This window comes from Acomys minous (assembly GCF_964271855.1).
Source record: "Acomys minous genome assembly, chromosome: 3".
NCBI classification, from domain to species: Eukaryota; Metazoa; Chordata; class Mammalia; order Rodentia; family Muridae; genus Acomys; species Acomys minous.
In genome coordinates, this window is record NC_140485.1 from 95381476 (window position 1) to 95395763 (window position 14288).

General features: G+C 46.2%; 2 protein-coding genes across 4 annotated transcripts in view; both read left to right on the forward strand.

The window, feature by feature from the left end:
* The window catches only part of LOC311593257 (uncharacterized protein), a 191624-nt gene that overhangs the window by 7121 nt on the left and 170215 nt on the right, over positions 1 to 14288 (forward strand). The gene's annotated exons all lie outside the window — the stretch shown is intronic.
* On the forward strand, positions 1498 to 2026 carry LOC311594295 (large ribosomal subunit protein eL39-like). Its single transcript, XM_084775872.1, has one exon. The coding sequence runs from the start codon at positions 1565 to 1567 to the stop codon at positions 1718 to 1720; it is 156 nt and encodes a 51-aa protein (XP_084631998.1). The 5' UTR covers positions 1498 to 1564; the 3' UTR covers positions 1721 to 2026.

Consider the following 14288-nt stretch of genomic DNA (forward strand, 5'->3'; position numbering starts at 1 on the left):
TGTTTTCAAAACCTCAAATCATATCCTGGAGGTGGGTTATCAGTGTGCCGAGTTACAAGCAGCTCTGTTAAATAATGCAGACATCAATGGTGCCGTGGTGCTTCACACATGGTAAAGGTGCATAATGCTTTTGAAACTTTGTAAATAATGAAGTCTACTTACATACTTTTAATTTTCTCACGGTGCTGAAGACCAAATTTTGGGCCTTGGACATGCTAAACACAGGCTGTGTCCCTAAGTTATATAAATGTGATCCAAAATATTAGGGAAGTAGAAATTGGCTCCTCATAAGCATTCAGTGAGAATGCATTTGAAATCCGCTGTGGACAACGTGGGCTGGCCACTACAGAGTAGAAATGCTTCCAGAATCCTCCTCTGGTTAGCCCACATGTGCAAACTTGAATCTGTTTGGGGTGTTTTTACAGATAGAAGCCCATTTTAAACAATACTCTTGGATTTCCTGGTTTACATAATGTGATTTTCAAACACTGACCAACTGACCTCAGAGAAAGACTGGTTTTCTAATGTAGACCAATAAATAAATTCAACCCAGACTATTAAACAAATGGCTGAACGCCTCTGAGTGAGAGTCAGTGTTAGCATATTTGCTTACCTTACTTTATTTGGGTTTATATAGCTCCCACCCTTTTCTATCCTTATCCCTTTCAGCACCCCAACACCGGGTAGGAGAGACAGAAGGTTAGTGGGAAGAGGGGGCACTGAGATCTTTGTAAACTACTCCTGCCGATTAGGGGAATTGAGGTCCTTGGGGAAAGCCCAATCTTCATCTAGCCAGACAGTCTTCTTGTCTCTTTTCTTTTAACCACTTAACAACTGGCAACAGCAGGAGAAACAGCCGCACCTTTTGTCTTGCTGCTCTGGTCTTTTTAGACCCTCTCTAGGATCCCCAGAAGCAACCTATCTTCAGCTGGCAGAATCTCACCCCTATCAGAGCACATAGGACGCACACAGTCAGCTGCTGTGGACAATCTGAAGCAGCCCCATATCCCACACTGGGATTAAAACAAAAACATGTTTATGAAAAATTGTAAAATTATAAAATGTAAGACGCTTGCTTGTCCTGCCTATCCAGAGGCTTCTCCCAGTTCTCGTTACTGCTAGCCTCAGAGTTCCACCCTAGTTCCCAGAATAGCTACATGCGAGCTCCCTGTATCAGAAGTCCCATATGGTTTCTAGTAACCACCCTAGGGACCCACACCCAATCCCCACAAGAAGTCTCCCACCGCCAATGTCCATATGGTTTAAGCTTGATAAGCAACTCCACCTGCTTTGCAGTTTTAGCCTTTAAAAATAGTCTGTAACAGTCACTGAGCGTCCTTCACCTCCCGAGGGCTGAGGGACCCTGGCGTGTCAGCAATAAACCTTTGCTTTTGCATCAATGCGTTGTGCCTCGGGTGGTCTCTCACGGCGACCCGCTTCCCGAGTTGGGCGTGAGGGTCCAACAGTTTACAGGACATACCTGGGGTTTTTAAGAAACCAAAACTCGCTCTTCTCCTTTCCTCCGCCATCACGCGCTGCACGTCAAACTCGGCCTGTCGTCATCATGTCTTCTCACAAGACTTTCAGAATCAAGCGATTCCTGGCCAAAAAACAAAAGCAAAACTGGCCTATTCCTCAATGGATTCCGATGAAAACTGGTGACAAGATCAGGTACAACTCCAAGAGAAGACACTGGGGGAGAGCAAAGCTGGGACTGTAAAGATTCAAAATGGTGAGACTGAGCCTTTATACTGAGTCAATCAAGCCTACCAGATGGAGTTCAGCATTTTTAACCCTGGGGGGACTTAGTCCTGTCTAAATTGGGGGTGGGGCTTGTCCAGTAATAAAATGTAGACTGTTTCAAGCCAAAAACAAACCAACAAACAAACAAAAACAAAACTCTCATTACAGCGAGGGTTCTGTGGGTGCTGTGGTTTGTTTTATAATCCCTGAAGAGATGAAACTTAATCTGTGCCTGTCTGCAGTCTGAAATGGGCAAAGTTTGTCTTTGACAAACCCTATTTGTCTTGGGAGCAACAATCAGCAACATCGGAAAAGCCTGCAACGGCGCCCCTGTAGCAGTCCTGATGAGCGTGACATTTTGCTGAGCAGTCTGCCCGCTTGGACTGCTATCATGGGTAGGTGGAAAAGACAAGTAGCTTGGTTGAGGACCTCCTAAGAGGGGACCTGTGTTTCTGTGGCTTTTAGTTCTACCTTCTAATTCTGTGGCCATTTCATGCTGCGCATTTCCTTGTGGTCACATCCACTTTGCTCTGAGCTGTGATCAGGCAGGAAGAACTGCTGTAGAGAAATGAGCACGAGAGAGATGCTCTTAGCCCTGCCCACTTAGAAGCAGTTCGTCATGCTAAGGTTGCTTAAACAGTAAAAGAGAGGGATCTGGGATGGTGACGCGACTCGGTAGGTAAAGGTGCTTGCCACTAAACCTGACAACAAGAGTTTATCCCCTGCGGTCTGCATGGTACAGTGAGAGAGCCAAGTCCGGCAGGTTGTCCTCTGACCTCCACGCTCATAGCATGGTGCATGTGTACACACACACACACACACACAGAGACACACGATGTCAAAAGGTGTGTCTCTAAGAGATCTTAGTGTTTATGAGAAGAGGGTTTAAAGCAAGACAGGCCTTCCAATCATTGCTAAAAAAAAAACAAAAAAACCCAACAACAACAACAAAAAAAAACCAGACTCTTGACCAGACTGCTGCTTGTGAGTCCGTGAACTCAGGCTGAAGTGGACGTGTTCCGCGTGTTTGTTTCTTATTGGCTTGCCTTAAAGTTGAATGTACAGCGAATTGTAGGGCACTTCTTGGAAAAACCTATTACTGAGCAAGTACAGAACGTGAATCATTCCTCGCCTGAAATACAGGACTGATGTTTACAGGGCAGTTGTCCAAAATATCCTGGCTGGCTTAACAGCACTTCACTTTTCATCACTGTTTGTGTTACTTAAAATACAAGCCGTCTTGGAAACCCACTGAAGATTACATTTTAAAAATTCTCCTGAGAATCCCATAGAATGCTTATGGTTTTATGGAAGATTATCAAAAGTATCTTTTACAGCCTTAAGACATTCTCAGAGATGTGATATACGCAGGAGCCCATCAGTGTCCTGCGTATTAACATGCCGGAGCATGTGAAAAACATCATGGCCTTCAGCTTCCCCAGAACTGAGCCAAGCTGCTAATGGAAAAGCTGAGAGATCCAGTGCTGAGTAGAAAGACGTTCTTCCTGGAAAGGGATGAATCTGCCGCTGCTTGAACCCCACAGCACTGGTCTTCTCAAAAGTACCCCACTATTATGAGCAGAGCTTGTGTCTGACGAACTTGGCAGCGTTCATAGGAGCAGGACAGGCCTCCATCCACTCTAGTCATGCGTTTTTTGTTTGTTTGTTTGTTTGTTTTTGGCTTTGTTTAGTTTTGCTTTTTATTCAGACAGGGCCTTGTTTTTCTCTCCTTTACAAATTAAGCTCGGTGATAGTTTGCCTTTGACGGAATTCCTGAGAAAGTCAGTTCGAACACTGGCTCCATTTCAAAGGTCTCTCAGCCTATGCTCACTTGCCCCAAGCACGGTGGCTCTGGGGTGAGGCAGAATGTCCCGGGCTGGGGGCTGTGGTGGAAGAGCAAGGCGCTCAGCTGTGACCTCTGGGGAGTACAGAGAAGAGCTCACGTTTATAACAAAGCTTTTCCCTGCTCCAATATCCACAAACGGATTTCTCTGCTGACGGCACCTCCCAAAGCCCCCGTGTCTTGAGCACTGCCTTCCACTGCTGCAAAAAAGTCCACTGAAGAAAAACTTTCAGGAGTAAGGATTTATCGTGCCTCACAGAACCAGAGGAACGGAGTCCATGAAGGCGTGGTACCAGGAACTGGAAGATGGCTGATGGTCCGAGCCAACACGGACCTCACAGCCCGCCCCTAGCGGTTACTTTCTCCCATAAGACTGAACGGTGCCTTGCACAATATTCCCAGGCAGCGCTGCCAACCAGGCACTAAGTGTTTAAGCACATGAGCCTATGGGGGACGTTTCGTAATCAAACCACAGCAAGGACCACGCTCAGCACAGGAGTTTTAGGGACCACTGCAGTTCTAAACTGTAACAAGCTCCCAGGCAGAAGGCTACAACTTTAATGCGTGGGTAGACTTATTTTATGATCGTTTTGTCCTCAGTCGCCAACTTTGTAGATACGGAATGATGTCCTAGTGTCAAAACGTTAGACACCAGATCTACTAAAATACTGCTGGTTCAAATGACCATATTCTGGAAAAAAAAGAAAAAAAAATATATATATATAGTTTCTGGGCAGAGATAATGTAAAGGAGTCCAAAGACAGAGTTATCAAATTAAAAATAAGAAAAATACCGACAGAATTACCAAAGCCACTAAATTGATTTTTTTTCTTCACAGAAAAAAAAAAAAGAAAGAAAGAAAAGAAAAGAAAGAAAGAAAGAAAAGTGCTAAAATGATTACCATATCTAAACTAGTCATGTATCTTCAGATATAAATATTGCCCAGATTGGGATACAGTGTAAAGAGAGATAAGGTTCATTCGCCTCAAGAATGAACTGGCCATGGTGACTTTTTAGAGCTATTTTGCATCATATTTTGCCTCACATGATGCGCTAAGATCATCTTCCAGCTGGTGGTTTACTAGCAAGACTCCCGGAACCCAGGATGCGTCACGCTCACAGATACAGAGTATTAGAGGCAAAGGCAAAGGATAGGGTAAAATCACCAACTGATGGTGGTTGCACACATGTGTAAACCCGGCACTCTGCAGGCTGAGGCAGGAAGAGTTCAAGGCCAGCCAAGGCTACTCAGGAAACCTGTGTCTCAACCTCCCTCGCGCCCAAAGCCACATAAGCCAGAGATAACGTCAGTCAGACTCAAGCTTGTAGCCTTCCATTCGCCAGCAGTGTGTGTTTGTGATAGCGTTCTCTGAGTTTTGCCAAGAGGAAGCACCTCTACGGCTTGGTACATCAGCCACATGGCCAAGGCTCACAGCCTGTGTAGCTGACCTTCAGGTATCCAGCCCCACCTGCATTCAAGCCGACACCACCCACGTCCCCACCATAAATCACACTGTTAGCTTAGGCTCTCTTCCCTAGCCAAAGGCCCCGGGAAAACAGAAACACTCCAATCAGGCAGAGAATTCTAAGAACTTGAAAGTCACCTTCAGGAGCTGGAAGCTGGCCTTATTTTAGAGCTGCGCTGATCTTCTCTGCTGGGCTCTTTTCTCTTCTGACCCTGGAGTTGAAGGTTCACTGCTGCTCTCGTGGCTTCTGCCTCACGTGTCCATTTTACCTCCAGATTTCCTGCTGCGCAGATCCCTTGAGCTGTTTCCTTGACTCAGGGCTGTGTTAGGACTTCTGTTGCTGTGAGAACTCACCACGACCAAAAGCAACTTAGGCAGGAAAGGGTTTGTTTCACCTTGTGCTTTGCTCCATGCGGGGAAGTCAGGGCGGGAACCCGGAGGCTGGAGCTGATGCTAAGGAGGGATGCTAACTACTGCTTTGCTCCTCATAGCTTCCTCAACCTGCTTTCTTAGGCACCCAGGACCCCCTGCCTAGGGTGAGCATAATGCTCCCAAAGAAGACCAACTTGTGACTCTAGCTTCAGGGGATCCAGCATCATCTTCTGGCTTCCAAGGGCATGCACACACATGCACACACATGCACATATACATGCACATATACATGCACACATACACATATACATGCACACATACACATATACATGCACACATACACATATACATGCACACACATGTACATGCATACATATACACATGCACACATACATGCACATACACATACACACATGCACATACATACACATGCACATACACACACGTGCACATACACACACATGCACATACACATGCATACACACTTTTAAAAATAAGCCTGGTGGTGGTGCTGCACACCTTGAATCCCAGCACTTTGGGAGGCAGAGTCAGGTGGATCTCTGTGAGTTCAAGGCCAGCCAGGGCTACACAGAGGAAACTCTGTCTCAAGAAACCATACATTAATTAATTTGGGAGCTATTGCCACAACCTCCTGTAACTCCAGGGAATTGGATGTCCTTTTCTAGCCTCCATTGCACCTGCACACACATGCATACACACACACACACACACACACACACACACACACAGTACAAAACAAAATAAAACAGAATCTCCAAGTTCTTTTAATGCGTGGATTATCACCTGGGTACAAAATATTCCCCTTAAATAGAATTTATTTTTTAAAAAAACTTAGTTACAAAATAATAGGCTTATGACTTTCTTTTTCTTTTTTTTTAAGATTTATTTATTTATTATTATGAATACAGTGTTCTGACTGCATGTACACCTGCAGGCCAGAAGAGGGCATCAGATTACATTATAGATGGTTGTGAGCCACCATGTGGTCGCTGGGAACTGAACTCAGGACCTCTGGAAGAGCAGGCAGTGCTCTTAACCACTGAGCCATCTCTCCAGCCCCATGGCTTTCCTATATGTATGTCACTATATGTTTCATATGCCCTGTTCTCTGATCCCCTCCTTCCCACTACTTCCCTTCCTTCCCCAGTCTTCTATGGTTGTTAACCCTGACTGTCACCTTGATTGGATGTGGAATCAACCAAAAGGCAAGTCCCTGAAAGGCCTGTGAGAGCATCTCTTGGGAGGATTACCTGAGGGGAGACCCTCACCAGATTGGTGGCATCTTCTGGTCAGCAGCCCAAATATAATATGGTGGGGAAGGGACTGTCTCCCTTTGCCTGCTAGCCTTCACCTCTTGCTGGCGAGTGCATCTACTCTATCAATGTAACTACAGCTTCCATCCTTTACTGACATCAGAACCAGCACCTCTGGCCTTCCAGTATGTGTGTGTGGGAGGGTGTGAGTGTGTGTATGTGTGTGTGTGTGTGGTGTGTGATGTGTGTGTGTAGTATGTGTGTGTTGTGATGTCTGTGTGTAGTATGTGTGTATGGTATGTGTGGTATGTGTTCACATATACATCTAATTAAATCTAGATTTTACATTTGAAAGGAAGACATACTGTTAGTTTAGTCTACCTCATTTCACTTAACATGATCATCTCTAGTTCTATGTGTTTTCCTGAAAATGACATCATTTCATGCCTTATGACTCTATTCTGAATGAAATCCTCTTGTGTATGTGTGCCACACTTTCTTCACCCCTCTGTTTAAAGCATATCGAGGCTGGTTCCTTTACTTGGCTGTGGAAGAGTGCTGCAGTGATGGGGTGAGCAAATGCCTCTGGCACGTGTGCTATGCCAACTTCAAGGATATACCCAGGGTGGTAAAGCCGGGCTCTATGGTCGTTTTTATTATTTTGGGGTGAGCCGCCACATGGCTGCTCCAGTTTGTACTCCCACTAGCAGAAGGTAAGTGTTCCCTCTTACCCTGTCCTCCATGGTTACTTTCTTGATGATATGCATTTTGGCCCGGATGAGGCATGCCCAAGTTTCCTTTCTGTTACTATGATAAAAACTACTCCGGCTGAATGCAACGAAGAGGAGAAAGGGCTGTTTGGCTTCACTTCCGGGTTAAAGTTCATCACTGAGGGAAGTCAGGGCTGAGTTCAAGCAGGAGCAAGTCAGAGGGATACTGCTTGCTGGCTCCCTCAAGACTCATGTTTAGTTAGCTTCCTTATAGATTCAGGACCACTTGACCAAAGAATAGCACCACCCACAGTGGGCTGGGCATTCCTGCATCAGTCAGCAATCAAGACCGTCCCCCAGAGACACGCCCACAGGCTACTCTGATCTGGACAGCCACCTGAAGTTTCTCAGGTGACTCTAGGCTGGGTAATGTGACAATTAAAGCTATGTAAGACAAAGTGGACAAAACTACCAAAAACAAAAAACAAAAACAAAAAAAACCCGTAGCTGTGATTTGCATTTTCCTGATGCCTAAGGATGTTTAATATTTTTAAATATGTAGGCCATGTGTATTTCTTGTTTCGAGAAGTATTTGTTCAATTCACTTGCCCACTTAGGAACTGAACGGTGTATGTGGTTTTTGTTTTATTTATTTATTTATGCATTCTGGATATTAGTCTTTGCATTCAGATGCATAACTGGCAAAGCTTTTCTCCCATTGGCCAGGCCCTCTTCGGTCTCCTAGTGGTTTCCCACGATGCAGAGGAGGAACCTTTGTAACCTCATGAGATCCTACCTATTTCCTTGCTCTTACTCCCTGAGCTCCTCGACGCCAATCCTGTGCCTCTGATTTGAAGTGCTTCTTCTAGCAATAGGAATTACTTTTATTAATCCCAGCACTCGGGAGGCAGAGGCAGGTGGATCTCTGTGAGTTCGAGGCCAGCCTGGTCTACAAAGTGAGTCCCGGACAGCCAGGGGTACACAGAGAACTCTTGTCTCAAAATCACACCCCCCCCACCCCACCCCACCCCCGTCTCAAAATCACACCCCCCCTCAAAAAAGAATTACTTTTAACAGTTAGTGTGTGTGTGTGTGTGTGTGTGTGTGTGTGTGTGTGTGTGTGTGTGTGAAGGCCAAGAATGGTGCCCAGTGTCCCACTGTATCACTTTCCACAGTGTTCCTTTGAGACAGGGTACTCACTGAATTTGGAGCCAGGCTATGGGTCCTCCTGTCTTTGCCCTTAAGCCTACAGCGCTGGGGTTATAGACGCGCATGACCATGCCAGAGGCTTTATGTGTGTCCTGGATTTGATCCCAGATCCTCCTGCTCGCTCAGCAATCCTCTCACTGACTGAGCTCTCTCCAGCCCCGCATATGTACTTAGGCAGGAAAGAACTTTCTGCTATTTAGGCACTGAACACTTTTCACTGCGTTTGCCCTGAGTAAATATATTATATACTCAGCAATGAGTTCTTAGTTTAGCCAAAGGGAAAGCCAACCTAGTTTTATTTCCCCTTTCCTCATGTGTGCGTCTGTCTGTCTGTCTGTCTGTGTGTGCTGACCTTGGTTTCTGTGTAGCTAGGTTGGCCTGGAAACTCACCAGGTTCCAGCTTTGGCTGCCCGAGTTCCAGGATCACAGGCGTATAGTCCTGTGCTTTGCTTAACTCTTTTGAAATACTCTCTATATTTCGTAGAATAGGATTCATAATTCTTTATCTTGTGAAAATAAACTGATTTTTTGTTTAGTCAACTTTATGAGGTCTGTCTTATCCTGCTTTCTGCTTCCTTTACTTGAAGACATCAAACGCAGACAACAAATTCATTTACCCCTTAAATCGTCTGCGTATACCATACTCCTGTCTTTAATGCTTTTTCTCTCATAGTCTTACACAATTGGACAAAATTAAGTTTTTACTTTTAGGTAAAATTTAGACTAAATGTTCCCTGTTAACTTGTGGTCACATACATTATCTAAAAACAAAAGGGTATATCAAACCTACAGTTAATGATCCAGTTTTTTGTGGTTTTGTTTTTGTTTTTGTTTTGGTCTCTAAAAATTACTCAGGCATTGAAATTTTGCTCAATGGTTGCCAAATGATTAACTTGCTGTTAGTTTAAAAATTAGGAAAAAATTTATGTTTAATTAGGTTTTTTTAAGAAAATGAGCCCACATTTTATATTCATTAAATGGGTGTTAGCATTCTAACTCATTCTTTAAAAATATTAGGGTGGCATAAGGCTGGACTTTTAAAAATATATTTCCTTTACTTACTTATTCAAAAAATCTTTTTTGAATATCCCCACAAAAATCTCAGATATTCAAACAATGCCACATTTTATGGAACATAAACACAGAGGCAAAGGTTGGGGGTCAGAGAGCAGGCAGGCACACTTGGAATCTCTCAAAAACGATTTTATAAGTGAATTGTCCCAAAGATTAGTAAGACCTTCCCACCCCCAGCCCCACCCCACCTCCTGGTATTAGTCATCAAGATCCACCCCACCCCCTCTCCCACTCCCACACCCACCAACCCCTCTAAACCCCCACCCCTGCCAAATGACTTTGGGAATCCCAATAGAGAAGGGCTCAGTGGGGTTTTGCTTGTGTTTGAGCACGGGTCTCACGGCATAGCCCTTGCTGTCCTGGAGCTCACTGTATAGTCCAGGCTAGCCTCAAATTTCCAGAGCTCTGCCTGCCTCTGCCTCCCAAGATGTGGGATTAATGGTTTCTACCAGCGTACTCAGCCCAGCCCCGGCCCCAGCGCGGATTGTCCGTGTGGAGGCAGCACGCTGGATCTGGACATGAAGAAACCTACGAACCACTGCTTGGGTAGGGCTCAGGTTCTAAGCAGCAAATACTGACGGCGACCTCGTTTTCACTGAGCGTGCGTAACTAAGACAGCCTCTTCGGTGCAGAGGAGATGGTTCAGTGGGTAGAGCGCTCGTCGTAAAAGCAAGAGAACTTGAGTTTAGATTCCCAGCACCTACACAAAAGCAGACTATAACATGTGTGTTTTAGAGCAGGGGCGGGGTTTCAGAGACAGGACCCCGCCCCCTTGCTGGCCAGCCAGCCTAGCCAAAATGATAAGCATCGGGTTCAATGGAAGGCGTTCATCTCAAAAATTAAGATGGGAGATCGATAGAGGAAGACACCTCATGTCGCCCTCTGCCCTCAGACAGGGTGTCACCATGTAGCCCTCCCTGGCTGCTGCGGAACTCCCTATGTAGATCACACTGGCCTCTACCGGCTAGGTCTTGAGATCATCCCATGCAGACTTGATTTTGGAAACGGGTCAAGTCTCCAGATGTTAGCAAATGTTACCAGAGCAGGAAGAAGTCAAACTCTCTCTTGGGTAAGAACCAGAGAGACACAGAGTAGCTCCAAAGAAGCACACTTTTCACCTAACAGATGAATCCCAACCATCTTCCGCTCCGGGGGCCTTTGGAGCTTCCTTCCTCCTCTCCCCTCCCCCTTCCCTTTTCCTTCCTTCCTTTCCTCACGCTTTCTCTTCCTCCTCTTTTCTTCCTTCTGTCTCTGCCATCCCTCCCTCCCTCTCCTTCCTTTTCCTCTTCCTTGCTTCTCCTTTAGTGCTACAAAACCTTGTCTTTTGAGAGAAGGTCTTACTGTGTAACAGAAGCCAGCCTGGACCTCAGCATCCTCCTGCCTCAGCCTCCTGGATGCCAAGACCTTGGCAGTATACCTGTGATTGCCTAATCGGATGTGGGTTAAGCTGGGATTGCATAGGTTTATTAACACCTTACAATCGTTTTTATTTATTTATTTTTGTTTGCACAGAGATCTTTCTCTCCCCCCCCCCCCTTCACATCTTGACCTGGCTCATTTGTAAATAGAGTTTCGTTTTCTTTTGAGAGGAGGAACAGAAGTTGTCTGAGAGCTTGTCAGATTTCTCCCAGGGGCAGCCCATGCAATTCTAGGTATGTCAGCAGCAACAGTTCACACAGTATAGCAGCTGGGCATGGTGGCGCACGCCTTTAATCTCAGCGCTCAGGAAGCAGAGGCAGGTGGATTGCTGTGAGTTCAAGGACAGCCAAGACTACACAGAGAAACCCTGTCTCAACCCACCCACCCTTGGGGGATGAAGTCACTGGGAATTATGTGGCCTGTTTTCCTGTTTTCCTCTTAAGACACTGGCCAGATTTTTTTTTTTTTGAAGCTGTGTGGTGCAAGATGCTAAAGAGCCAAACTAAAATCTCTAAAGGACAGAACTAAGTGTGTGAGCAAATGTGTGCTTGTGTGTGTGTATATATATGCAGGCGGGCACACACACACACACACACACACACACACACACACACACACACACGTTCACATGTAGGGGGCATATGGGTGTTGTCAGACTGCAGTTTGGACCCAAGGCTGACATTGCTTTTGAGTATTCCTCCATTTGTTCTCCATCGTATTCATTGAAGAAGGTTATCTCAACTTTACCCGGAACTTGCTGATATGGCTAGTCTGGCTAGCTAGCTTGCTCTGGGATGGAGTCATAGGCAGGCTGCTGTGCCTTCCCAGCATTTACGTGGGTGCTGAGGACCCGAACTCAGGTCCTCGTGCTTGCACAGCAGGCCTTTTAGTCAAAGCTTATGCGATTCAACTAAAATAGGGTTTGGAAGGAAACATACAGAGCTCAGTGTGTTACCTCACGCATTAAGGGCTGGCAATGAGGCTCACGGGTGAAGCACTTGCCTAGTTTGGGGGAAGGCCTGGGTTAGACCCCCAGTGCTGGGGAGGAAAGAGAGGTACTGTAAAGCAGATGATAATAAGCCCAAGAGCTGGAAATTGAAAAGCAAATTAAATCTGAGATCTAAAAGCAACAGCAAATGGTGAATTGGAGTCAACCAAAGACTTAAGCAACCTTAAATATATATATATGTGTGTATATATACATAGAAAACCTTAAATATATAAATTAATGTTTTTAAAAGACATATATGTGTGTGTGTGTATATATATATATATATATATATATATATATATATATATATATATATATATATTGTGTGTGTGTGTGTGTCTTTTAAAAACATTAATGGAATTGATACATTCCCCCAAACAGACTGAGATAATCCTCAGAAATCATGAATATTAATGTAAAAGTATATCGCCTTATGTATTCTATGCATATTACAATATTGAGAGACTTTAAAATGTCAAGAAAATACAAAATGTCCCATGGGATTAAGAAAATATTTGTTGTTGTTGTTGTTGTTTTGTTTTGTTTTATTTTGGGGTTTTGGTTTGGTTTGGGTTTGGTATGTGTGTGTGTTTGTGTGTGTGTGTGTGTTTTATTTTGTTTTGTTTTTCAAGATAGGGTTTCTCTGTGTAGCTTTGGCTGTCCTGGACTCCCTTTGTAAACCAGACTGGCCTGGAACTCACAGTGATCCACCTGCCTCTGCCTCCCAAGTCCTGGGATTAACAGCATGTGCCACCACCACCTGGCAGCTCGTGGGATTTTTAAAAAGGAATACTTACAAGAAGAAGAAGAAAAGGAGGAAAGGAGAGGGGGAGGAGAGGAGTCATCAGAACTCATGAAAAAGATGGTTGACATCAACGTCCACCAGGAAATGCAAATGCAAACCCTATCACTTCACACCGGAGTGTGGTAGCTTAAGGAAAAAGTAACAAGGTTTGGCAAGGCCTCAGGGAAGCTGGACCCTCACACCTTACAGAAGGCATACATAAACTCACACAGGTACTCTGGGAAACATCTGGAAGTTGCCCACAAAGTTGAAGCAGAGTTAACATTTGACCCAGCAAGTCCATTTCTGCATGTGCGCTTCCCGGGAACGAAGACCTCTGCACACAAATACCTGCATCTTCAGAACACCATCATAATAGCTCCAAGTGGGAACAGCTCAGGAGCCCGTCAGCCCACGAGCAGGTGGAACGCCATGCAGCCACACAGTGGAACACTGCTCAGGCCCTGAGAAGGAATGAAGAAATGGGCGGGCGTGCTGGCACATGACTGTCATCTCAGCTCTGGGAGGCCGAGGGCGGAGAATGGAGAGGTCAAGTGCGACCTGGACTAGATAGCAAAACCTTTACTCAAAAACAAACAAAAGAGGAGTCATGTCAGCGCATGCTGTAACAGGAATGGGTCTTTAAAACGTTAGGCTAACTCAAAGAAGGCTTCGTATGGTATGATTCCCTTTATACGGAATGCCTAGAATGGGAAGATGTACGTTGGTGACAGAAGAGGAATCGATGGATGCCTTCTGCTGAGAGGGGGTGGCCTGGAGGGCAGAGACTGCTGAGAGGGAGTGGCTTGGAGGGCGGAGATTGCTGAGAGGGAGTGGCTTGGAGGGCGGAGACTGCTGAGAGGGAGTGGCCTGGAGGGCGGAGACTGCTGAGAGGGAGTGGCCTGGAGGGCGGAGACTGCTGAGAGGGAGTGGCCTGGAGGGCGGAGACTGCTGAGAGGGAGTGGCCTGGAGGGCGGAGACTGCTGAGAGGGCGTGGCCTGGAGAGCGGAGACTGCTGAGAGGGAGTGGCTTGGAGGGCGGAGACTGCTGAGAGGGAGTGGCTTGGAGGGCGGAGACTGCTGAGAGGGAGTGGCCTGGAGGGCGGAGACTGCTGAGAGGGAGTGGCCTGGAGGGCGGAGACTGCTGAGAGGGAATGGCCTGGAGGGCGGAGACTGCTGAGAGGGCGTGGCCTGGAGGGCGGAGACTGCTGAGAGGGAGTGGCCTGGAGGGCGGAGACTGCTGAGAGGGCATGGCCTGGAGGGCGGAGACTGCTGAGAGGGCGTGGCCTGGAGAGCGGAGACTGCTGAGAGGGAGTGGCTTGGAGGGCGGAGACTGCTGAGAGGGAGTGGCTTGGAGGGCGGAGACTGCTGAGAGGGAGTGGCATGGAGGGCGGAGACTGCTGA

Coding starts and splice junctions, on each gene's coding strand:
- LOC311594295 (XM_084775872.1), top strand. CDS start 1,565: ATGTCTTCTCACAAGACTTTCAGAATCAAGCGATTCCTGGCCAAAAAA.